This window comes from Trachurus trachurus, assembly GCF_905171665.1.
Source record: "Trachurus trachurus genome assembly, chromosome: 6".
NCBI classification, from domain to species: domain Eukaryota; kingdom Metazoa; phylum Chordata; class Actinopteri; order Carangiformes; family Carangidae; genus Trachurus; species Trachurus trachurus.
In genome coordinates this window covers 7,874,882-7,899,421 of record NC_139897.1, presented here as the reverse complement: position 1 = coordinate 7,899,421, position 24,540 = coordinate 7,874,882, and the positions used below count along the sequence as shown (strand labels likewise).

General features: G+C 43.1%; 1 protein-coding gene across 1 annotated transcript in view; it reads left to right on the top strand.

Moving 5' to 3' along the window:
• ankrd26 (ankyrin repeat domain containing 26) overlaps nt 1-22,721 on the top strand; it is a 29,026-nt gene extending 6,305 nt beyond the window's left edge. Inside the window, exons 12-44 of the mRNA XM_083974290.1 lie at nt 1,216-1,453; nt 1,837-1,898; nt 1,990-2,089; nt 2,338-2,442; nt 4,194-4,252; nt 4,335-4,404; nt 4,500-4,544; nt 6,023-6,289; nt 6,401-6,496; nt 6,580-6,650; nt 7,016-7,987; nt 8,931-9,109; nt 9,433-9,648; nt 10,311-10,341; nt 10,431-10,572; nt 10,689-10,902; nt 11,046-11,229; nt 11,421-11,567; nt 11,730-12,192; nt 13,526-14,031; nt 14,177-14,329; nt 14,563-14,738; nt 14,976-15,069; nt 15,273-15,299; nt 15,691-15,768; nt 16,273-16,407; nt 16,504-16,616; nt 16,895-17,042; nt 18,367-18,657; nt 18,797-19,032; nt 19,135-19,378; nt 21,504-21,549; nt 21,856-22,721. Of these exons, the coding sequence (XP_083830416.1) occupies nt 1,216-1,453; nt 1,837-1,898; nt 1,990-2,089; nt 2,338-2,442; nt 4,194-4,252; nt 4,335-4,404; nt 4,500-4,544; nt 6,023-6,289; nt 6,401-6,496; nt 6,580-6,650; nt 7,016-7,987; nt 8,931-9,109; nt 9,433-9,648; nt 10,311-10,341; nt 10,431-10,572; nt 10,689-10,902; nt 11,046-11,229; nt 11,421-11,567; nt 11,730-12,192; nt 13,526-14,031; nt 14,177-14,329; nt 14,563-14,738; nt 14,976-15,069; nt 15,273-15,299; nt 15,691-15,768; nt 16,273-16,407; nt 16,504-16,616; nt 16,895-17,042; nt 18,367-18,657; nt 18,797-19,032; nt 19,135-19,378; nt 21,504-21,549; nt 21,856-21,986 (6,039 nt within the window). The 3' untranslated portion in view covers nt 21,987-22,721. The remainder of the gene's footprint in view (nt 1-1,215; nt 1,454-1,836; nt 1,899-1,989; nt 2,090-2,337; nt 2,443-4,193; nt 4,253-4,334; nt 4,405-4,499; nt 4,545-6,022; nt 6,290-6,400; nt 6,497-6,579; nt 6,651-7,015; nt 7,988-8,930; nt 9,110-9,432; nt 9,649-10,310; nt 10,342-10,430; nt 10,573-10,688; nt 10,903-11,045; nt 11,230-11,420; nt 11,568-11,729; nt 12,193-13,525; nt 14,032-14,176; nt 14,330-14,562; nt 14,739-14,975; nt 15,070-15,272; nt 15,300-15,690; nt 15,769-16,272; nt 16,408-16,503; nt 16,617-16,894; nt 17,043-18,366; nt 18,658-18,796; nt 19,033-19,134; nt 19,379-21,503; nt 21,550-21,855) is intronic.
• Nucleotides 22,722-24,540: the final 1,819 nt, after the last annotated feature.

The following is a 24,540-nucleotide window of genomic DNA, read 5'->3' as shown; positions in this document are numbered from 1 at the left end:
CTACGTGCAACAAGCTCTCCCCGGTCCAGACCAGACAAGGCAACAGCAGCTGAATCAGAGTGGGATTCCTCATCTGAAAATAACGAGCAAAATGAGAAAGGCCCCCTCGCCGAAGGTGAAGTTGTGTCACCAGCTTCCAAAAGAAATGTTGTAACGCCAGACCAGAGTGGAGAGCAGCACTGTTCTGACGGCTCAGTGGGGGAAGATAGACAAAGTATTGAGAAAGAGTCAAATGACCCCTCCCCTGCAGTCTCACCAACACTCGAGGATGAACACGAACACACAGACCAAGGAGATAATGATGGTTCTAGTTCGGTTCGTCAGGCATCACAAATGGAAGGAAATGTAGATTCAGATGATGATAGCAGCTGGGATGATAAAGATGAAAGTGATGAGGATGAAGTTATAGAGCACAGTGACAACCCACCCATTTTGCAGTCGCCAAGGTCGAGGCCCACAAGTGCAACGGACAAGAAGACAGAGGAGGAAGCTAGGGTAGAAGATATCGATGGTGATGAAGATGCTGAAAAGGTTATTGATGGAAATGATGAGTCAACGGACAATAACAGGGAAGAAGAGCTGGTGGGTGTTAAGAGTAGCGACCCGAACAAAGACGATGAGACCAGCGAGGACTCTGACAGCATGGGCCAAAAAGGGCAGTATGATTTTGCCACCGCCACAGTCAAAGCGTCTGATGTGGGAGATGATTCTGATGGAGGCAACAAGCCAGATGACGAAGATGTGGCTACATTAACTGCATATATTCCGCTAGGAAGTGAAAGCGCCATTGTTCCTCAGCCATCAGATGACGGTTCACCCGCCAAAGAACATGCCACTGTTTGTGAACCCCATCATTCAGACAAGAAAACATTTTCTGATGAAGCGTTACCTCAGACTGACATTGATGATGTAGATCTAGACTCACCTGAGGAAGCAGAGAGTGTAGTCAAAGATCAGCAGCTCACAAGCACCGAAGAACCAGTCATCCAGGTAAAGCAGGAGTAGGTAGATCTTAGTATATTGCTGTAGTAGTTTCTGTGTGATCAGATTGTTCAAAGACACCTCTAAAACACTCAAGCTATGTCAAAACCTTTGTCACATTGATATTAATTTTTAATATGGTTGTTCTCATGGTGAGTGGTGTTTTGTTTATCAGAAACCCCTGAAAACAACAACTGAAATGGGTTAGTAACTTGATAAGCAATGTTTTCACAGAAAGAAGACTCCTCTGTCGATGAGAATGATGATGATGACGAAGAGGATGATGAGGACGATGATGACCACAGAGACGACAACAAAGAGGAGGTGGGAAATGACGAGGAGGAGGAAGAAGAAGAAGAAGAAGAAGAGGGAGACATGTCAGATGAAAATGATCAACCAGAAGAGAGTGGAGAGTCCCTGGACACCGTCCCACCTGTTCCCGACGTAGAAGTCTGTAAGGATAACAAACGAGGTATGCAGCAAAACCTTTATAAAGGATGTGTTATATGTGTTAAAAACAGCTGCATTTTCATCACAATGTTCAAGTGACCTTATTCTGAGAGCAGGAGAGGTTGTCAAGAAGATATCTAGGTTTGTGACCAGTTAACAAGATGTTAACCAACAAGCCAATTTGCTTCTTAGGTTTTATTTGATTGAAACCCTGCTACTTTTTTCCTCTGTATGAGGATGTTCTTGCTGCTACCTATCAATAATTTTAACAGGTTATTGTACAAGTTGTCACTTTTCCTCACAGATATTTCCTGCGTCATCTGCTGCCCCCGTTGAATATATCTTTTACTGTTTGGCAACCAACAAGTGTTTCATCTTAATTGATTCACCTTCATCTGTTAATAGATTTCCTATCTGAGCTGGGTCTAGAGAGGGGAGAGGAGGAGCAGGATTCTTGGGACTCTGAGGTACAGTAAAGAAAAAATGTTTCAACACCTTTGGAATCAGATCAGAAACTGGCCGTACACACTTTCATGGCCTCATTTTTTATCTTTCCAGTCCCATTCTGAAAACCCTGATGTGCCACATGAGGAGAAACAAAGCTCGCACACCCAGGATCAAGAAGAGATACCCACTGTTGAAGAAGAGATTAAAGAAAGTAAGTCTATTTCATGTATTGCTTTTTTTTTAAGCAATCAGATCATCCCAGGCACCATTTCATGCTACAGAAACAGTTTGACCTTTTGTAATTATAAACACTGACAACTGCTTTGGTGATTTAGTGCATGCATTGATTTTGCCTGTGAGTAATGATCCAAGTTTTTAGTCTAAATAATGTGTAGATATTGCAATGTATTATGTGTATTATATCAGTCTTTCCAACTATATGTTACATTTCTTTTGTAGACTTGTTTTATATTCCCTCATTTGTAAGAGGGGAAGGAGGCAATATGATGGCAGATCTAGTGCCTCGGAGGAGAGTAGGCAGGCCAAGAGGCAGCCAGGGAGAGGGTAAATGAATGTCTTGTCAGAGGTGTAAGGAACAGCATGTTACCCACACCAGAGGCCTTATAATCACCTCATGATCACCACAAGAGAAATGCATGCGGCATACAACACTACCTCCACCCCACCTGTCACCCTTGAAGCTCATTTCCCCAACATTTGAAGTTACAGGGCCACAGGTTCTACTTTACTTTCTTGGTTCCTCCATGTTTTGGCTGAAATAACAAAAAGCAACCCCAGCTCTTCTCAGTGTTCTTGGCTGGTAACTGAACTTGTGTCCCCATAAAACTGAAATGGAGAATCTAATGGCGCTTTTCCACTACACAGTCATGGCACGGCATGGCTCGGTAAAGGTACTTTTCCATTACAGCTGAGTTCTCTAGTTGGTCCTTAGCGGGGGCGGGGTCGTCGCGGGGCGATCACGGGGCCGCATTGTCCCTCTTTCTGTTTTTTGATCCTCTCATCAGCTCCAAAATCACTCGTCTGTACCTCAATTACGGACCACAGCGTGGTTTTCCAGACAGCATCATTTAACTCGGGTGAAGGAATAACAACAGTCTCTGTACCATGCTTGGTACAGATGACTCGCGACGACGCTCTGCCCAATCAGTGGAAGGCAGTTGGCTGACGTCACGTTTTAGTATCGCTTCGGCTCGCTTGGAACCAGGGCTGAGGTGGTACTAAAATAGTAAAATAGTACCTGGTACCAGGTACTAGGGCTAGTGGAAAAGCAAAAAAAATGTGCCGTACCACGCTAGTGGAAAAGCGCCATAAGGCCTTATTCAGGCCTGGCATTAAATGCGTCATAGGTGATCCAGCTAACATCAGAATGCATCTCCACCAGATCTTACTTCTGCTTGCTCAGTATGCAATTACACATACCTCATTTTTGTTTGCAGAGACCAAATGCATTGTGGTGTTTAACCGGTCAGACTCTGATAGATGGGTCAGATAAAGAGAGTGAGCTGGGCAAGGAGGAGCAGAGCAAATAGTCCTCTGCGCACAGCCCTTCTGTAAAATAAGATTTTAGCCATTTAAAATACCGTAAATTCACAAGTAGAAGTGAATTTATTCGGCGTTTATTCTATTTTGAACAAATCTAATGCTCAGCAAAGATGGGAAATATTATCAAATAGTTCTGTTCATACAGTTTAAAAGAGTAAGAGTAGAAGAAAGAGCCAGATCTGGAGAACTTCTAAATAAATGTATGCTCCAGCCATTGACTGTTTATAGTCCTTGGGTCAGTCGGAGTTCTCAACGGACCAGGCCGGGCTGAACAACACGACCGGACATAGTAATACTGTAGGTCGGGTCAGACCACGGGCTTCTTTTTTTGGCCACATTCAGGCCAAGAATTAATGCTCATGGGTCTGGCAATTTTGGGTCTGAGCTTCAACACCCGCGGGAAAAGAATGTGGCCACGTGTGGACCAGACCACCTCCAAACATGGTCTAAGAAGTGATCAGATCTCAATTGCATCTTGAGTGCATCCTGTGTGTGCACAGTTGAACTCGGCACTAGATTGGATCACACAAAACGCATGTTAATATCCAGGCTGAACAGAGCCTTAAAACCTGTGTAATGCCTAACCATGTTGCCTCCATGCTGATTAACCATGAGCACATTTGCATGGGAATGCTTTTTACAACGTTCTCTGGCGAACTACCCCAGCCTCATCAGAATATTGTTTTGTTTCTTACAGAGGAAGTAAATTTGTGTTGTCTCAGACATAACAGACTGTGTCTTGTCTCTTGTAGCTCAAAACAGTGATAATGAAAGAGAGCCTGCTGCTAAACATGACACTACACGGAAAGAGGTATGTTCAGAAATGACATGGGGTGAGAGGTAACAGAGATTGTGACCTCTGGGAATTCAATTGCAATTTTTTTTTCTACCAGAGTGAGAAGACAAAATGGGAACCACTCAGTGTTTTGAGCAAACTTGAAGGAGATAATGAACGAAAGACGGGTAAATGAAGTAATCCAAATCCAAATCATGTCCACTGTTAGATAAGTTTTCTGAACCAGAGCTCGTTGTCTTACTGCTTTGTTTCTCTGTTACAGATGTAATGGAAGATCTTGGTCTGGGTGATGTTGATGATCTTGAAGGTAAAATGACATTATTAGTTTTTGTGTTTTTTGGCTTGCCCCTGTTAAACTATGAAATCCTAAATATTTCTGATTAGGGTGGTTGTTTTTGAGGCCTCAGTTCAGCAAGTGTATAGCTACACCAACGGGAAATTTTGAGAGAGGCCGAAATGTATGCAAATTATGACACTCAGTCAGAGCTCAGTTTACTCCCTCCATTACATAAAGGGACGGTATATTTTATCTCTAAACAGAAACAAAACAAAAACAATATTGCCAACATAGACGTATCTGGAGGCTGCATATATGTCCATTCTGAGTTGAGTATGTAGATTACATGCTTAAAACAACCACAAGAACAAGAGATTCATGAGAGGCCAGATAATATGTTGTATTCGTATGTGTAAACAGATCAGAATTCATCCCTAAACCCCAGTGCAGTTGCACCTTTTACACTGTTGGTAAATTCCTTATATTAATTAGAGGGTACCTGCCATAATCAACAACAACTTCAGTTTCAAATACATACTAGTCATGTTGTCTTTTTTAAGGCTTTTAATTAAGTTGGTGTTTACAACACTAACGTTTCTACTCCTTGTATGTTTCTGTCATCACACTTTTTGAAGCCCATAAAAGAGGTTGGTGAACGTAAACTTGCTCATTAGATAAGCTGAACTTAATTTATTGTTTATTGTAGTTTCTCCCTTAAAGGGATATTTCAACATTTTGGCAAATTTGCCTATTGCCATAATCCCTATAGTTTTAGGAGTAGATTTGTTACCTTTAATTGTCTGTGCCAATTGTTTTTAGATCGGCGGAGCAGAGACGTGAGCTGCTCAGCTAACGCAACGGAGGCGCACGGTATTTCCACGTTTCCCTCATCAAACTAAATACACAATCCAACAAATCCAAAACGCTCTTGTGGACAAGTTGTGACCTGCACATTCGCCACACTATGAAAGAACTACTTGTGCTTTTGAAGTCACTCTGGCGAGCAGCTGTGTCTGGGATGTAGTTCCGGCTATGCATTTGCCTCGAAAACAACTCTGTCTCGTATCGTTCCATTATTATCTCATAGCGTGGTGAATGTGTAGGTCACAACTTGTCCATGAGAGTGTTTTTGAGTTGTTGGATTGTGTATTTCATGAGTTTGATGAGGGAAAGCTAGAAATACTGCGCACTGTGCAGAGCTCACGTCTCTGTCCTGCCGATCTAAAAACAGCTTGCACCGACAATTAAAGGTGATGAACCTACTCCTAAGACTACAGGGATTGTGGCAATAGGCAAATTTGCCAAAATGTTGAAATATCCCTTTAAGACCCTAGGTTGATATAGCACAATAGTGTAGCAGCCTATCCCAGGCCACTGTTATTCATGAGTATATCATATAGTGGAGGCACAGGCACTGACAGTTCATAGATGTAGTGGTGACCTCCTACAGTCAGAAACACCACTGTCATATTTCGTTAATTTACTTACTACTTGTGTTAATGACACAGATCCATCAGACTGGGACACAGCCAGTACAACCAGTAAGAAAACCCTGCCTGGCCGCAGGGTGGCCTCCCCTGGACTTGAAGAGTTCCCAGAATGCACCAACCCCCCTATTAAAGAGCAGGATGACGATGTTCCACCAGCAGAACCACTGACACCTCAGAGGAGCATCAGCTCCAGCATGAGACTTCCCAGCACGTCCCCTCAACTCGTACCCCAGCCTCAACCTCGAGCGAGGAGGATGGTGCTTCAGAAACCAGAGAGTGATGAAGGTAAAATGCTCTAAGACTGTTAATAATCATATTCATTAATTCATCCGTCTACATTTACAACGTTCAAACAAAAGACAAATCTGTTTCTCTCTTCGACCTGCTCTCATTCAGAATCAGATTGGGAATCAAACAATTTAACATCCACTACAGCTAAAACTGGCAAACAGCTGCAGGACACTGTCAAGCCTCAGGCAGTGGTCAAACCAGGTAAGGTTCACAGTATATTTTTAAGTAGGTTTTTTGTGCACACATGTCCTTTTTGTGCACACATGACAATTCTGTCTCCTCAGGTTCCCCTGGGGTTTTATCAGTGGCACGACACAGCGAAAGGAAAGAAGAGTCAGCTGAGCCCCAGCATAAGGTGAGAAAGACCATTATTACCACAATCCTAACACCTATGTCATCCCTTACTCCATTTGGCACCAGATGAAGTAGAACTGCATGACCCATGTTTTCCAAATGAAAGAGTCCAAAGTATTACAATTTAGTGCCAAGCAAGTGTTAACTTATTTCAAATATAGTTTTTGACTTATGTGGTAAGCTTCTGTTGATGTGAATGGTTCATATGTTCCAAAATGAGAATGAAATGTATTATCAAAAGTAGCAAATGATACGAGTATGAAATGTCATCTTAATATTGTGTATGTCATTTGAAATCAAAATTTGGTGTTTTGCATTTTTGTCTTGTGTGTGTTGTTTTTCTTTCGTCCGCCCATGCCATCAAAGGAGAAAGTTGGTGAAGGAGATACATGCGAGTTAGATATAAATAACCCACGGCCATCTGGCATCGTGGGCTCAGACAGAGGAGAAATAGACACTGACTTAAAAGATCAACACAGTCCTGAAGAAGGAAGAGGAGTTGGTGATGTTCCGTGGGAGAAACGTTATGAGAAGCTCTGGGTGGAGGTGGAGAAACGGGAGGTAAAATCCACCTTCAAGAATGTTGCTGGTGAATTAAAAGAGAAGTTTGGAGAGCTGCTTAAATCAAAGTGTCCTGCAGAAGAAGAGGCCACAGCTGAGTCTACTTCTACAGAAGAATCAAGCGATGATGATGAAGAAGAAGAAGAAGAAGAAGGGCCAATCATTCTTCGTCCAGCAGCGAGAGCAAGGAGTACTGTCCTTCTCACCATACCTGAGCAGAGGGAGTCTGGACTGGAGGACTCTGTGACAGAGTCAGCTGACAACTCCCTGAGTGAAGACGGGATGCACGTCAGTCAGCCTCCACCTGTTAGTGACAGCAACGTGCACCAAGAAACAAATCTGCAGCCCGATGACAGTCTGGAGGAGAGCAGACCCCCCTCACCACAGCTCCTCACAGCACAGAGAGAGAGCAACACAGACCACGCTACCACAGCGTCAACCTATGGCCATACCAAACCCATTGCCACCACTGACTCTACATCATTCTTAAAAGATGAGATGAAACTTGGGCCGTCCCACAAGCAAAAGATGGATTTAATCTGGACAGACAAAACTGCAGATATAGGTGAAGCTGAGAAGAGCAGCGCGAGTTCAGAAGAGGAAGCCGAGGAGATGGCCAGTTCTCGCCCCCCGGTGATGAACAGACGTTTAGCATCTGTCCCAGGTGTCTCTGATGAGGAGCTGGAAGAGGACATGGGAAGGTTTAAACTTGAGGTAGGGATGCTGAAGTGTGTCTTCCTGGATTTGGAGAAAGAAAACGTCCAACTCCAGAAAGAGGTAGAGGATGGCCGCCTCTCCATAATCCTTTCTCGATCTCCTCTCTTTTTCTCTTTCTCTTTTTTTCCCATTCATGACCCTAATTTCAATTCTTTTCCTCAGCCATTTTGAAGGGGCCATAACAGCCGCACATCATGACTTCATCTTATTCCTGTCTGTTAAATGTTCATTGTTCACGTCTTAACATTCATTTTCTGTAGCTTTGATTTCAAGTTCAAGAGTCAGTCCTGCATGTTTGGTGTTGTATTGTTGCATCTCCTCCTTAACAAACCGTAATGGTCCATAGAACTGAGCTCACCGGCTTGTTGAGGATTATAGTGGAGACACCTTTACTACCGACTCGCACTTCAGAAATATCAGACGTTTGGCATTCTTGCTTGTACTCCAAAACTACAGAAATGTCATTTTTGTGTATTCTTTAGTTTTGACTTGTCTTCCATTGTGCATGGATTTGGCATGTGTCTTTATGCTGACTGAGTTCTACTTCATAAACTCTCTCTCTAGGTTATGCAGTGTTGAGAGTGTGAGAGTGTATACAAAACAGCCTTCTTTGTGCTTTAAAGAAGTGCAGTTGTGATGATATGATTATTATTTCTTTAAATGCATGCTATGCTTAGTTTAGTGTCTATACAGCAGGTATTTTTCCAAATTGGGAGGGGGGAGGGCACTACAAAAATGGAGAGGTCAGTGATTGAGAATGACACATCGAGCATTCCAGTGCATAGAATCGTGCATCCTTGCCATCTACTGCAAATATGGTATCAAATAGAGTAACCACACTGAGGTGTTTGGTCTCAGAAGGGAGGGGTGACACTAAATTATGTATGACAAAGCGTACAAGAACCGGCGCCAAACTGCATCTTAAAAGGCTGGGCCCCGGCTCGTTTCACTTAGGATGAATGTGACCAGGCCAGTTACCAAATATTTGCCCTTGTCTTTTCAGATCGGAAAGGAGAGGACGCACACCGTGGAGGTGGAGGTTCAGAAACCCATTGCATCCTGGGATACTGCTGGAATGACATTGGAAGAAGTGGGTGCTGAGAAACCTGAGACCAGGTTAGGAAGCCTGTCAAGTCAAACTGCAGCAGTTCACCAGGAACAGTCACCCGCAGCCACCAGGAGGTATGCATTATCTAGCTCTGTTCTACATTTGTAAGCCTGAGCAATGTTGATTAGTGCTGTTATAATTTAAAAATATCACATCCATCTTCAAAATTTAGAAATCAAGTATTACCTACAAGACAATATTCTATTTTTGCTTTTTGTGTGCGGTCATCCTCTGTTTACTGAACTTATTTTTCGATGATGCATTCACAGAGAGAGTCGAGTCTAAACCTTCTTTTCCAGGCTGCATTTAATGACCTTTTTCTTTAGCAAATACCTCCAAATACCCTGAAGTGTAGATGTCACAATTCATTGACTATCAGGTTTATCGCTCTCTATAGCACCAACAGGGCACCAGTGCAGTCGCACCTCCCGCTCCTGCAGACCTACAATAGCAACAAACAGGAGGAACAAGCAGTAGAGGAGGCCTTAAAGCTGGAGCTGGTCAGAGGGGCCCGGCACAGCAGAGCCCCTCAGACCAACCCCCATGTTAACGGAGATCCTCTCTCTGTGTTTGACGATAGCACTTTAAGTGACGTGTCGGACGATGAAGGAAGGTATATATGCAGTATGCCACTTATCTGTATCAGTTTCACCTCTCTGTCACTAACCTGCGTGCGGTGCTTTCAGACTAACCACAAAGTTAATTATACAGGTAGCACAACAGCACATTTGTCAGTGGAAGGAGGTCAGCTAAGGGAAACAGCCACACGTTTGGTTAAAAAAAAGGTTAAGCATCTGTGCAAATCTGAAAACAAATTTTCAGTTCCTGCTTGACTTGTTGAACATATAGTTGAAAGGGGAAAAAAAAAAAAAAAAAAGGGGCACATTAGCAAAAACATCATTAGTCTGAACAGACCTTTCCAACACTGGTGGTGGGTGGTGATTAAAGGTGTTCAGAAATGGCCCCACTTTCACCCTGGATTTACTCAAAAATAGAATTTTGCACAAAGTTTGGGCTACATCGTCTGATAGATGAGTGATTACACTAATTTTAAATTCAATTTTCTTTTCTGAACGCCTTTAAGGTGCAGTCTTTCTTGATCTGAGTTCTCTAAGCCTTCCCACACAATTGCATGACTAACCACTGACTTTCCAAACGTGGGACTGTATACTGCATTATACCGTTACACTTCCACCAGCTCTTCTGCAGCTCTCAAGATTATCATCAGTTTCCCAAATGACCCCTGATTTTCTTCCCTGTGTTTGTTGGGCTCAGGTTTCCAACGGGTGGACAACAGAAAAATGAGGTAAAACTTGTTAGGCCACACATAATAGGCCTACTGACCAAGCTGAGAGACTGAATGAGATGAAGACCACACTTTGTTTCCATGTACAGAACCCTGATGACATGGAGATGGCAGAAGACTTTGATGAACTCACTCAGTCATCGGACACAGCCACAGATGACATCGACTCTCCCGCCTCAGGCTATCGTCACGCTTCCCTCCTCATTCAGAATCTGGACTCAGCCACTTTAGGTAATTGAAATCATAATTTATGTGATAATAGATATTTATTTGGTTTTTGCAAATTGCAACTGAAGATTGTGCCCGTTAAATGTTAGACACACTCAACCCCATATTCCATCTCACAGACTCGAGGAGCCTGGTGAAGCTGCAGAACATTTTCCACGAATATGAGCGCTCCATCCAAAAGGCAAGGAGCCGCCATGGCTACCTGACAGAAAAGGTGAGCCAGCTGGAGATGGAGAGAGCAGAGTTGAAGAGCTCTCTAGAGGAAGTTAAGGATGTTAAATCTGCCTTGGAGCGGGACCAGCTGGAGTTACAGACTGAAGTCACAAACCTCAAGTAAGAATGGCCGCTCTCTCCTTTAGCGCTAGAATAATCAAGACTCATTTTATGACACTGTCTTGATCTATATTTATTATTATATAGCCTATTTCATTGTTTTTATTTTGTATTTCGATTGACAGTGTTTCTGTTTGTTTTAGATTTCAGATGAAACAGGAGCAGGAAAACCGGCGCAATGCCACCATGATGTACAACACCACCAGAGATAAGCTGAGGAGGACGGAGGAGCAGCATCAGTTAGAGATTCAGGAGAGACAGAAGGTGGAACTGAACCTCAGGAACCTGGAGCTGGAGATGAGAGCACTGGCCAACAATATGAAACAGGTACATCCTCTTTAACTTGTTTTTCTGTCCAAACAAAGTCATCTTGCCTTGTTGTTTTCATCTTATCGATATTGGTTTATATATATGTGAGGTTCATTTTGAGTGTTTTCTCAGTAGTTCTTGTGCAGCAGTTGTTGCTGTCTGCTGTATATATGATTGTGACATTAGTGTGTTGTTTGTCAACCACCCAGCTTGAAGAGGACCACAGTGAGACCCAGAGACTTCTGGCTCATGAGCGCAGCGCAAGGACCCTGCAGGAGAATTTGCTCAACAGCCATCTCCGTAAGCAGCAGGAGATAGAGGAGGAGAACAAAAGAAATATTAGCAAAAGCAATGAGGTAATCCTGGTATTTATCTACCTAGAACATAATTAAAACAGTGATCCTGTATACATATTGAAGATTCATATTGATATCTATTAGACCCTACTGAATAAGTAATACATTTTCAAGACAAAATTTGTCAACTCTAACCTTTTTTTTTGCTGTTGTCTGTAATAGGCCTTGTCTCAGCTGACTGAGGCCAGTGATAGGGAGAGGGAGTTGCTACAGCAGACGTCCAACTTACAGGAGCAGCTGACCATCCTCAGAACAGAACTTGAGCGTTCGCAGGCCAACAGCAGTCTCAAAGAGAGCCACATTTTAGAGGAGAACGAGGCTCTCAAGGAGAAGCTGGAAGATGCTCAGCGAGATCTCAAACTCACCAACGAAGACCTGACCCAAACCGTCTACACCTACAACAACCAGGTGACCGCCATGAAATCCGAATTAGCCATGATAACCAGCCGCCTGGAAAACGAGCGACAGACTCGTGAAAAGCTGGAGGTGGAGGCGGACTCTACTCGTATCCGCCTGGCCGGTGCGGTCAAGGAGGCCGAGCGTTGTCTGGCCGCTCACACGGACACGGAAAAGGCTTTGCTGCGGGAGAAAGACGAACACCAGCGTATCAAAGACAGACTCGCAGGTCAGTGGTTGAAATGGCAGCTTAAACTTGCAATAACTTACTCAGTGTTTCGTGCTATGTTTCAAATCAAACCTACATTTATTTTTAGGAATAGTTCAACATTTTGGCAAATTCGCCTATTGCCATAATCCCTATAGTCACAGCAGTAGGTTCATTACCTTCAATTATTGGTGCATGTTGTTTTGAGATCTGCAGGGAAGACACGCGAATTGTTCAGCGAACATAATGCAGGTGAACAGTACAGGTCCCCTGTCCCTCATCAAACTCATCAAATACACAATCCAACAACTCCAAAACTCTCTCGTGGACAAGTTGTGACCTGCACATTCACCACGCTATGAGATAATAATGTACCATTATGAAACAGAGTTGTTTTCAAGGCAAATGCATAGTCGGAACTACATTCCAGACACGCTGCTGGGCGGAGTGATTTCAAAAGCGCAAGTAGTTCTGAGTATTTGCTTCATGTGTTTTAATGTTACATAATTATACACGATTTGTCCATGAGAGCGTTTTATGGCAATAGGTGAATTTGCCAAAATGTTGAACTATCCCTTTAACACCAGAACCGCCACCAATGCAGGGTAACACTTTATAATAAGTACACACTATTAAGCATTCAACATCACCCTCTAAACTTTTGGAATATCGAGTGTCAGACTTGCATGTCCTGTACACACACCGCTTCAGCATATTGTTTTCTGCCAAAAGCTTGACTGGCCTCTTGTGCATGCAGTAGTTACGGTTGCTAACGTAGGATTGGACAGTAGCTGTTTGTGGGAGGGGCTTAGCGAAGGGTCAACTGAATAAATTTTGTAAATTTTTTATTTACACACACTATTTGAAAAATATACCAACCAAGAGCTGTCTATCTCGGTTGACTAGCAACGTTTATTGTTATTTTTTAGTGTGTGTGTGTATGAATGTGAGGCATTACTTTGAAGTGTTTTGAGCTGTGTGTCTGGCTGGCTATATAAGGCTATATAAATGCAGTCCATTTACCATTTTTGCATTAAAATGAATGGAGGTCAAAATGTCGTCACGGCGGTTCTAGGTAAAGTCACTCTTTTTTTCTCTCTCTTTCGTGGAAATGCATAAGATGATGTTGAACACACTTTTAGGAAAAGTCATTGACAGGGAGACATAGGGTTTTTACACAGACAAAAACAGAGTTACATGCATCTTAAGAAGTGAGAGGTCAAAATGACCTGATGGCGATTCTAGTGTTCAACTACACAAACCCAGTATGACTGAGGGGCTGCTGGATGAGTTGCTCTGTGTGGGCCAGTTTGCTTGCTTTCTGTTGTTACACCTCATCCATGTGTTACTACAGGTGAAGCAGCCAATCACCGTGAGACGGTGAGCAGCCTGTCCCAGAAGCTTTCCAAGGCGGAGGCTCGTGCCAACAGCTTGGAGAACGAAGTTCACCGTGTCACACTGCAGCTGACAGAGAAGGGCCTGCTGCTGGAAGTCTTACAGCGAGAGAAGGACCAGGCAGCCGCTCGCTTCAAGGAGGCGGAGACGTCTCTGCATGCCGAGAGGGAGGTGGTCAGCCGCACCGGAGCTCGCCAAGAGGCCACACAGGAGCGGCTGGCCCAAGCCCAAAGTGAGAGCATGTTATTGAGGCAACAGCTGGAGGAGGCCCAAAACAAAGGTGTCGCAAAGGAGCGCGCTGTGACAGACGCCCAGGAGCGCTTCAGCGACATCCTGTCCAAGCTGCGTTCCGACAGCGAAGAGAGGGTACAACTAGTGGAGGAGAGAAACAAAGAGCTGGCCGGTAAGGCCGCTGATCTCCGAGATCAGATCTACAAGTTGGAGGAGGAGAAGAACGAAAGAGAGGTAAGATTAGAACTCTGCATGGGGTAATGGGATTACTCCAGCCTCTTCCTCCAGACCCACTTTTAGCCTTTCTACCACACGCCAGTCTGGGCTCTCGCTTTATATCTAACAACCTGCGCTTTCTCCGGATTGCGTCTGAACACAGACCAGTCTAAGGCAGCTGCAGCAGGAGCTCGCCGACTCACTCAAGAAGCTGTCAATGAGCGAAGCTTCCCTGGAGGTCAACACACGCTACCGCAATGACCTAGAGGAGGAGAAGGGTCGGCTCCTCAAAGACATGGACAGGTTTAAAGGAAAGGTAACGGCAGCAAACAGTGACACCTTGTGGCAGCACACTCTCAGCACATCTTTGATACCAGTCGTATTAACGATCATGAAGCAAACACTTTGCTGAAATTTGACGGCTTATTATCACTAAAGAACAGTTGGTCAAAAGAGACGCTAACTCTTGAGTCTGTATATTCACTGAATTGACATGTAAGTCTGCTGATAGCGGTTCTGATGAGTTGGATTCTCTCTCCCTGTCTGCAGCTGGAGGACAGCGAAGAGCATTATGTGCAGGCCGAGAGGCGTATTAACAGTCTGAAGAGCAGTCTGGATGAGAAGGAGAGGGAACTCACTATAGCTGCTCAGAAACTCCAGGAGGCGCTGTCAGCCTCAACAGCCTCCGATACCACCATCAAACAGCTGGAGGACGCTGTGCAGAGGTATGAAGAAACACACGCTGTCCACACTGACACTGAGTACTGAACAACTGATCAGCTTATTTTTTTCACATGTACAAAAATCCTGTGCTGTTAGGAGTGTAAAATAAAACTTGTAAATCATCACTAATCAATCACTAATATGTGTTTTTAAAGCGTTTTCAGGCTTGAGTCTAGTCTGTTTCTCCAAATACAGTCTATGAACGTGTGATGCAGAATGTCACTGTACTGTCACTTTAGGCTGGAGATAGAGAATGCCAGGCTGGAAGCGACGGCAAAGCAACAGTGCAACAAAATCGACGCGCTTCAGAAAGGGACTAAAGAAGCTGCCATGGTGAGTGCTGGAGAACTGATCTAGGAACTTGAACACACAGGATCTCACCATACCTGTTACTTTATATCTAAAAAGTCATCATACAGTATTATAGTATTACTAGACTATGTGAAAGTTCTCTTTATCTCTTAATTATCAGTTATATGGATATTATCATTATTTAAGTACTTTATTAAATTTGAAGGTATCCAATCTTTTCCCAGCCATCTGACTGCTCACCTGGAGGAGGGGTTGGTATTGTAAATCTAGGCTTAGTTTCTTTGTGTGGGTTAACTTTTGTTATTAAAGGATAGTATAAATCAACAAAGACCATAAAATCATCCTGTGTGGATCTGTGAAATCAGAAGCACTTGGGCTTAGTGGGTTTTCTTTTGTACAAACTGGAATCTAAACTAAATGAAGTAATAGCTCTGTGTGGGTTTTGGTTTTTCCTGGTGACATCAGCATCTGTTTTCTCCCTTAAGCCTTTAGTATGTGGGATCTTTCACTCCTTTTCGTCTCGAGCTGCATGATGCATGTTACTTCCTTTAGTGTCCTCTCTACTCTAAAATGACACACTAGCCGCACAAACACACACATTCTCTTCAATAACTTCTTATGATGCTTTTCTTGTTTCTGTAGGTCAGAAGTCATTTGGAAGACTTGGTTACAAACCTTCAAAGCAGTAAAATGACTTTGGAAGACCAACTCAATAGAGAGGTCGGTGGCATATTTTGTTCCTGCACCACGAAAACCTTGACCATAGATTTCCATTTCTGACTCTGACCCTTTTTTCTTGTCTTTGTCTATGTAATTTACCTGAGTTCAGGGAGAGCAGGGGGTCTGAGTCAGGCTAAATCAGAAAAATGGGCAGCCGAGGAGTGTTGATTTGATTTTTGATTTGATTTGATTTGTATTAATTCATGCTTACTTCTGTTTAGAAAATTAGAACCAGATACATTGTGGTAGTTGAGTCTTTCTTTTTACCAATAAAGACAAAACCAATCTCTAATCTCTTCTTTTCTCTAGAATTTGATTCCAGTTCTGTATTAAAAAAAACAAACATAGATCAGGTAAAACTAATGAGAACAAGATCAGTTGAATGCTCAACCAGTTGATCAGACTGGAATGTTTTCATTGTAACAAACTGACTTGAGCTTTAAATATAAACAACTTATTATCCACCATCATTTTGACTCTTGCCTCTGCCTGTGTCTTTCTTAGGTCCAGAAGCAGAGCATGCTGTCTCACACCGCTCAGGACTCTCAGGCCTTGTGGGAGGAGGAGCTGAAGAGTCGCTCTAAGTTAGGACTGCGCCTGGCAGAGCTCGAAAAGGAGAAAGGAGAGCTGGGCACCCAGGTACAGTAGTTATCCATTCATAAGAAAGCTGATACTAATATATATGATAAATCACATAGACACCTCCCCCCTTGATCATATATCACATTGTTCCAGATGGCAATAGAGAAAAAGAAAGCCAAGAAAATATCAGAGCAAAAGAAGGCTGTAGACACTCGTCTGGATCAAGAGATGAAGAGAAACGCAGAGCTTCAAAAAGAAATGTACAGGTGACTCCTATCTCCCTCCTCCTCGTGCCCTCCTCACCTATGGCAGTGCCTCCTCCTACTGTTTAGACACGAGCAGGATCCAGTAGAGTGCAGTCTTCCCTGGCTTATGTGGCTGTGGTGCATTGAAGTCTGTATTCAGTTTTTTTCTCTTTTAAACTAAATAACTATTCATGGTTATCTACTGCTTGTTTTGTTTCATAAGCTTCTTTAATTGTGACTGGTTTGTTTCTTACTGTTAGATTTTTTTTTTTACTGATTTTGTTGTTTTCGCGTTCAAGGCTGCGAACTCTACTGAAGACTGCAAAGAAGAAACTTCGGGATCAGGATGCTGGAGGAGCTGAGATCGTTTCTCCGATGAGCAGTCTACGGATGGACATGGGCAGGCACGGCCAGGCTGAGGGGAGCTTCGGACGAATAAAAGAAAAGGTTTGTCTATCTATGTAGAGCGCGAGGCCTGACGGTCTGACAGCCTGGACACGGGCCTGCCTCTGTTTGTTTTTTTTACCTGCCAGTTAGAAAGATGTGTTTGTGTTTAAACTTAAACAAATTTAAATGGCAACACTTGAACGCAGCAAGCCACTCTCCCCCCTCCCTCCCCATTCACTGTCACTATTACATTACACTGGTCCCACTCCCACGTCCCCCCACAAACATGGATAGCATACTTAAAAATTGGAAATCAATAGAACACCCAAAAAATGCATCAGATATTTTACTTAATAATTAAAAAAAAAAAAGGAAACGGAATATACCCACTTTTGCCTTAAAGGGATAGTTCAACATTTTGGCAAATTGGCCCATTGCCATAATCGCTATAGTCATAGCAGTAGGTTCATTACCTTTAATTGTAGGTGTAAGCTATTTTCAGTACGGCGGAGCGCAGCAGCTGGCTGCTCAGAGCTACGCTATGGAGGCTAATGGAATTTCTTGGTTTCCCTCATTAAACTCATCAAATTCAACATCCCAAAACTCCACAGCGCTTTTGTAGACAAGTTGTGACCTGCACAACCACCACGCTATGAGATAATGACGGAACGATACGAAACGGAGCCGTTTTCGAGGTAAATACAGGGTAAATACGGAGACTGCTTGCTGAAAAACTGTCCCTGAACGCAACGCGCATCAGCGGTTTTGTATGAATTTACCTCGAAAACGGCTCCGTTTCGTATCGTTCCGTCATTATCTCATAGCGTGGTGGTTGTGCAGCTCACAACTTGTCTACAAAAGCGCTGTGGAGTTTTGGGATTTTGTATTTGATGAGTTTGATGAGGGAAACCAAGAAATTCCCTTAGCCTCCATAGCGTAGCTCTGAGCAGCCTGCTGCTACGCTCCGCTGTACTAAAAACAGCTTACACCTACAATTAAAGGTAACGAACCTACTGCTATGACTATAGCAATTATGGCAATGGGCCAATTTGCCAAAATGTTGAACTATCCCTTTAAAAGTAGCGAGTAAGGTCGGAGTTCTACAACTCCACCTGTGCATCAAGTGTCATAAAATAGGAGAATACAGTCATTAAGTTAAATAATTAGCCTATTTAACTTGAACTTTTCATTCAAAATATAATTAATAAGTACAGCCTAATATGACACTGAAACCCCCAATTAAACTATTTGTCTGCAACATGAACAGCCTACAGGTGGTTTTGGGAGTTAAAAATTCGGGTTCAGGCCTGAGAATGTTGAAAACCTGATTCCAGGCCCAGGTTTTAGGCCCGTGCCGGCCACTAAGTCCTTCCCTCTGTCTTAGGTGGATGATCTGCAGGTGCAGCTGGAGAAGGAAGCGTCTCGTCGCAGCCAATTAGAAAAGGTGAACGGAGAGCTGAAGGATCAGCTGGCCTCCTTGAAGAGCTTCAGCCGCAGCACGGACCAGCTGGAGAGGAGCAAGAGGCAGCTGGAGGACGAGGTGTTGGACCTGAGACGCCGAATGGAGGCAGCGCAGATGGAGCAGAACCATGTGGAGCAGTACCGCCGTGACGCCGAGGACAAGGCCCGGCAAGAGATACAACAGAAGCTGGAGCAGGTCAACCTCTTCCTGCAGGTAAATACTCTGATCGGGCTGTTTTTTTTTTGGCATAATGATTTTAAACTTCCAGCGTCTTGATAGATAGCTAAGATATGCAAATGTCTATTAAAACGTCAAGTCTAATTGAACATGGTTGTGTCTGTTTGTCTCCCAGTCTCAGGCAGCTTCCCAAGAAGCTTTGGATCAGATCAAAGCAGCCAACGAGGCTAACCTGCGCTCCCAGCTGGAGCAGAAGATCCAGGAGCTGGAGGGGGAGCTGGGCCGCTCCCGCAACGCCCAACAAGACAGCCTTAACCAAAGAGAGTCCACACGCACCGAGCTGGAGCGATACCACCAGCTCTACTCTGAGGAGCTGCGCCTCCGCAAGTCCCTGGCTGCCAAACTGGAGAGGTGTGACCCCCGCCTGGTCCTCTCAACCGAACCATAACAAGGCAACATACTCTACGTGCATCTGTGATTAACCCCTTCCAATGTTTTCTTTTCCATCCACAGGGCCAACAGTCGACTCACCGAAGCCAATTCCAAGCTGCTGAATGAGCGCAGCAGGTCTCTGATCACCAGCAGCATAGCGAACGGAAGCATCGGAGGGCCCTCGCTGGATGTGGGGACTCTGGCCACGGCAGCCAACTATGGGGCCACACTGGGGCCCCTCAACAGAAGCCTTGGCCTGGGACTGTCCCTCCTCAGCCCTGTAACTGATGGACAGAACAGTAGAGTGGAGGACTACCTAGCAAAGGTCTGCACAGTCATCACCCACTCACACAGTTTAGATGAATATTCTTTCTAGAGAGAAGTTTGTTTATTTTGGGCCATTTTCATTTCCATGGCATCATGGTTGTCATCGTCGTTATTGTGTAACTGGTGGCGTTCTGTTCAAAGATGTTGCTTTTTATAGAGCAGTTAGTGTGTTGTTAAGTTGTCTCTACCCCAGAGGAGTATTACTCTGTGGGATTTTTAGACAATACGCATTAAACATTTCAGACTGTGAAAAAATGAAATTATCACAAACTGATGTGATGGCTTTCTAAACTCTCTGTCGTCCCTCTGCAAAGCACCTTCAAAACTAAAATTATTTCTAATCCTTGTATTTCTTTCTTTCTTTCTTCCTCCTACACATTGTTTCCTCTTCTCTCTATCTGTAGTCTTAATGGTAGCGGGGACTTCTTCTAACCTGTCTTCTATTTCTCACTCTTTTAGCTTCTAGCTCAAAAGTCTGTCTCTCATCTCTCCTCCCTTCAGCCAGACTCATAACCAGGTGTGTAGCTGTGTTTAGCTCAGTGTCTGGTTGGCTGCTGTTCCCTCCACCCTGCCGACGGGCTCACATTTATAGCTCTGTTCACATCCAAACCAAAAAAAAAAAAAAAAACAGATTGCAGACCAGAAAAGCTACTCGTACAGATGCATGTATTCAGTTTTTACACGATGACGTATCAAACAAAAATTGTCAAATTGGTCATCTAGAAGTGTATGAGGAAATTAATACTATTCTTTTTAAATTTCATTTACAACTGTCAATTTAATGAAGAGAAAGTTGTGAAAACTGACAAAGCGAATGTTATTCAAACTTGAAAATACAATGGCAAGAGCATCAAAAATTGTCAAAGTTGTAAAAAGAAAAAAATAATAATTTAAGAGTCAGGAGTGACAGAAAACATCTGGATGTGCAGGTGTGTTTGGTTTTGCATTGTGTGGTTAGTAACATTACTGGCTGCCATCAGCAGTCTCCATCCCTCCTCTCTGACTCTCTGCTTTGAGTTGACTTTCTCCATGCTCAGTGCTTCATGCTGAGGCCGGGCAGAGTAGAGGTTATGGAGCTCAGTTCTGTCTTTTCTGATTCGGATTTGAGCCGTGAAGCTTAAACGACGTGCATGTGCTTGATTTAGAATGAAATCTGTTTCATTTGATCAGACGTCTCCGCTATACAAACACGTGTTCATGGACTGAACAGAAAAAAAAATCAGCCTTTCTCTATTAAATGAATTTAAACAGTGTGATGAACTGTTAACTAACACAGGAGAGCAGCACAACACACAAGACACAGAATACTGTTCTGTATTATGTGGAAGAGGCATGACACACAGCTAGTAGTCATATTATCAAACATAAACAGATACAACACCCAAAAAGGTTCAATGTGTTTTGATAGAAAACGCCCTTTAATTCTTTTCATAATGCATAAACACATCAATAAAGCATAAGTGAAGAAATGTAGCTACGTAAATAGGATGTGTTTTTTTTTAACATGTTCATTTACACAGATAAAATACACTACGCAGTGCGATATAGTAAGATACAACAAGTAACAGTACCATCCACTAATGTCAATGTCTCTGTACTTGTATACATGCTATACATGCATACAGTACAAATAGTGTGTGTGTGTGTGCGTGTGAGTACTGTCGCATCTAATTGCACATTGTACAGCTCAGTGGATAAGATTGTGAGACAGTTTTCAGAGACGTACACCTCCATCATCAAGAACATGCATTCCTCATTGGTTTAAATGCATATTTGAATAAATTACGGACACATGTGAGTTCAGTTGACCACGCTAACATGTTTGCTGTAGGATTTAAAAGGCAACATCAAATAGCCTGCAGAAACTCAACACTAAAGCAGAGCCTGCATGTCTGGCATGTCCTGCTGTGTTTCACATTACAGCCTTGCATTTTCTTGCAGTGATTTTCCACTGTTCAAGTACCCGTCATTCAATGTGTCGCCATTTCTCATAGTGCTGTGTTTGGTGGTGAAATATCATCCCTGCATCTTTTTTGTGTGTGACTATTCATTTTTTAAAGAAATGATTCATTCAGTTCATGTTGAGCCAACTTAAACCACAACTGTTCCTTTTCTTTTTCCAGATGCAGAGTGAGTTGGATAGAAACATATCAAAGGAATTAATCAATGGTGAGTGTACAGCATGACAAATCGTCATGAAAATTATGAAATATATTGATTGAAATACTTTATTGTCGTTCACATATACACTATAGTCCACATAGAACTACATTTTGTTGCATATGTTTCTCCCACGGCAGTATTGAAATAGATAAAAGTAAGGTTAGGGTCAGTAGTCGAGCAAAGTGAGGTAGGAATTAGAATAAATACTGTAAATAGAATAAAAGAGTGAAAGTGCAGTTTGTATTTAAAGGGTCTTGGTATAATGTAATCAGCGTGTGTCTTACGATGTGATGTCTTTCTGGTCCTCACCAGCCACAGCAGACCTGGACGTGGCCTCGGCCCGGATGTCCCCGGTGGGCTCCGCCTCCAGGGTGGAGCTGGACCCCGTCAGCAGGGCCACGCAGCAGTACTTGGAGGTACTGAAGAAGAACAATATGATCTGACCGCACAGCTCAGCCGCTTCTGCTCAAACTCAAGCGCTGCATTTCAGCCATTAAAGCACCAACTTTAAGGCCAAAGCCACAGCCCAGTCACAGAAGTACAAGAATCCTACTTTGTGTGTATTCACTCCTCTGTTATTGAAGAAATCAAACATAATGCACATTGCACTTATTCACTCAGGAACAAAGGGCATGAGTCATATATATATGTTGCATTATTGATGGGTACGATTAGAGAGAACCTCGAAAGTATTTGTTCCTTCTCACTGATTCTGTTCAGTCCCTAGTTTTGTTTCTCTTAGCACAACACACATTTATATATATAGATATACAGAGTTGTGATTTGGATATTTTTGTGAATATTGGTGTTGCTAAATTTGAATTTCTAAGTATTTGACGTATGCATCATTTATAATTTTTGCCAAGATATTACATTTGGTACGTGCCATCAGATGGTGCAATATCTGTCTTGGTCTTAATTCATTAGGCACATGGTCATATTGTGTTCAAGGTCATTTTATTTATTCTTTTTTTTTTTTAATCAATATGATATACTTGAATAAGACGAGCCGGAATAATCTCTGGCTATTGAAACAGGGTCATTGACTGACTGTATTTGAACTGTCATTTTAACTCTTGCTTGGCTTGTTTTTAGGGCCATCAGAAGTGACATAGACTTATTTTCATTCATAGATACTGTAACAAAACACATGTAAGAGAATATTTACAATGCATATACACTACAGAAGACTTTAGAGTTGTAAATAAAACTGTAGAAAACCCTGACCCTGACTGAGCTGTTGATGTTGGGCCTGAGGACATGAGGAACTCAGCTCAATGAACTGGACTGCACCATCACTGAACATACAGTAATGTGTTAATGCCTCTCAAAGTTGTCGGTACTGTAGGTTCCACTGTAGCTGGTCTAAAATAGACTGTAAAGACTTTTATAATGTTTAAATCGGGTGCCAGGAATTTGTGGCACGGTCCAGTCAAAAGTAATTAACTATGTAAAGATGGCGTTGCAAGCTCTTAACTAACTGCTAAGAATAGGAGCTGTCAGACACACTCAGTGTCTGACCTTTGTTAATGTAGATTGATTTATTTATATATGCATACATAATGTTTACAAGTCACTTAATGGTTTAAATCAAGTCAACTGGACTTAGCTTTTGTCTTTTAGACATTTCGCCCCTTATCCAAGTGTCCTCACTAGTTCATGTAGTCTAGACTGGCTAATCTGGACTGAAGCCAATTGGATTACAGGTGAAACGTCTCCAAGACAAAAACGAAATCCAGTAGACTTGATTAAATTGCCTAGAGATGCCTTTGACCTGGATAAATGAGAATGAGTTGATGAGACAGGTTAATCTAATGAGATATTTTAAATTCACTACAAACCATTAAGGTGACTTGATTTAATTACCTAGAGATAGACTAACCTGCTACCTTTACTGTATAGTCTATTAGGTCTATGTCACACTTGTCCAATACATCAAAAGCAAAAAAGGTTTATTTGCCTTTGTGACATTACAGCTGACTGTTATAACATGTAGGTTTAACTCGACATCAAAACGCCACATGTCTCCACTCGGAGACAGCTGCACATTATGTTCAGATCATAACCTGTTCTTGTGGACTTCATATCTCACCAACACCTTGAATAAATTTGGCGCAAAGTCAAATAAGAACACAATTGTGACAACATTTAATTAAGGTAATACCATAGACACTGCCTCTCTCCTCCCGCCTTGACTACTGCAACTCCCTCCTCTCCAGCATCACCTCCCATTCCCTCCCTCCATAGACTTCAAATGGTCCAAAACTCTGCTGCCCGCCTCCTTACCCACACCCGGTCCCACGAACACATCACTCCCGTTCTCCACTCTCTCCCCATCAAACAACGCATCAATTTCAAAATACTCCTCCTCACTTTCAAAGCTCTCCCCCACCCCCACCTGTCTGACCTTCTCATCCCCCACCGCCCCTCCCGAGCCCTCTGATCCTCCTCCACTCTCACCCTGACCGCACCAACATCCAGGCTCAAAACAGAGCCTTCTCCAGATAAGCACCCTGACTTTGGAACTCCCTCCCCCAACCTGTTCGCAACTCTCCCTCACTCTCCATATTCAAATCCCGTCTGACCTCCCCTATCCCTAATCACCTCACCCCTTTCCCCTCCATACTCTCCTCCCGACCCTCCGCATCACCTGTAACCGTTGTTGCACCTGTTTGTGTTGTCTTCTGCTTGTCCCACCCGTCTGTCACTACCCTTCTTGTTTCTCTGTAAGCGTCTTTGGGTTCTTGAAAAGCGCTATACAAGTTGAATGAATTATTATTATTATTTTGCGGGAATTTTGGTTCTGCCAGTGGAGAGTCAAAGAACAAGACTGGAGAGGTAGCATGCACCCAAGTTTATTCTCTATAGAGAAGGGAACAGAACACAGAACTACACAGCAGATGGCAGTTCAGAGTAGTGCCCCCAGAACAGAGATTGCAGTCCCTTCTTATACCCCAGTGTATGACTCTGGTTACTTCATTACTACAAGCACTTCTA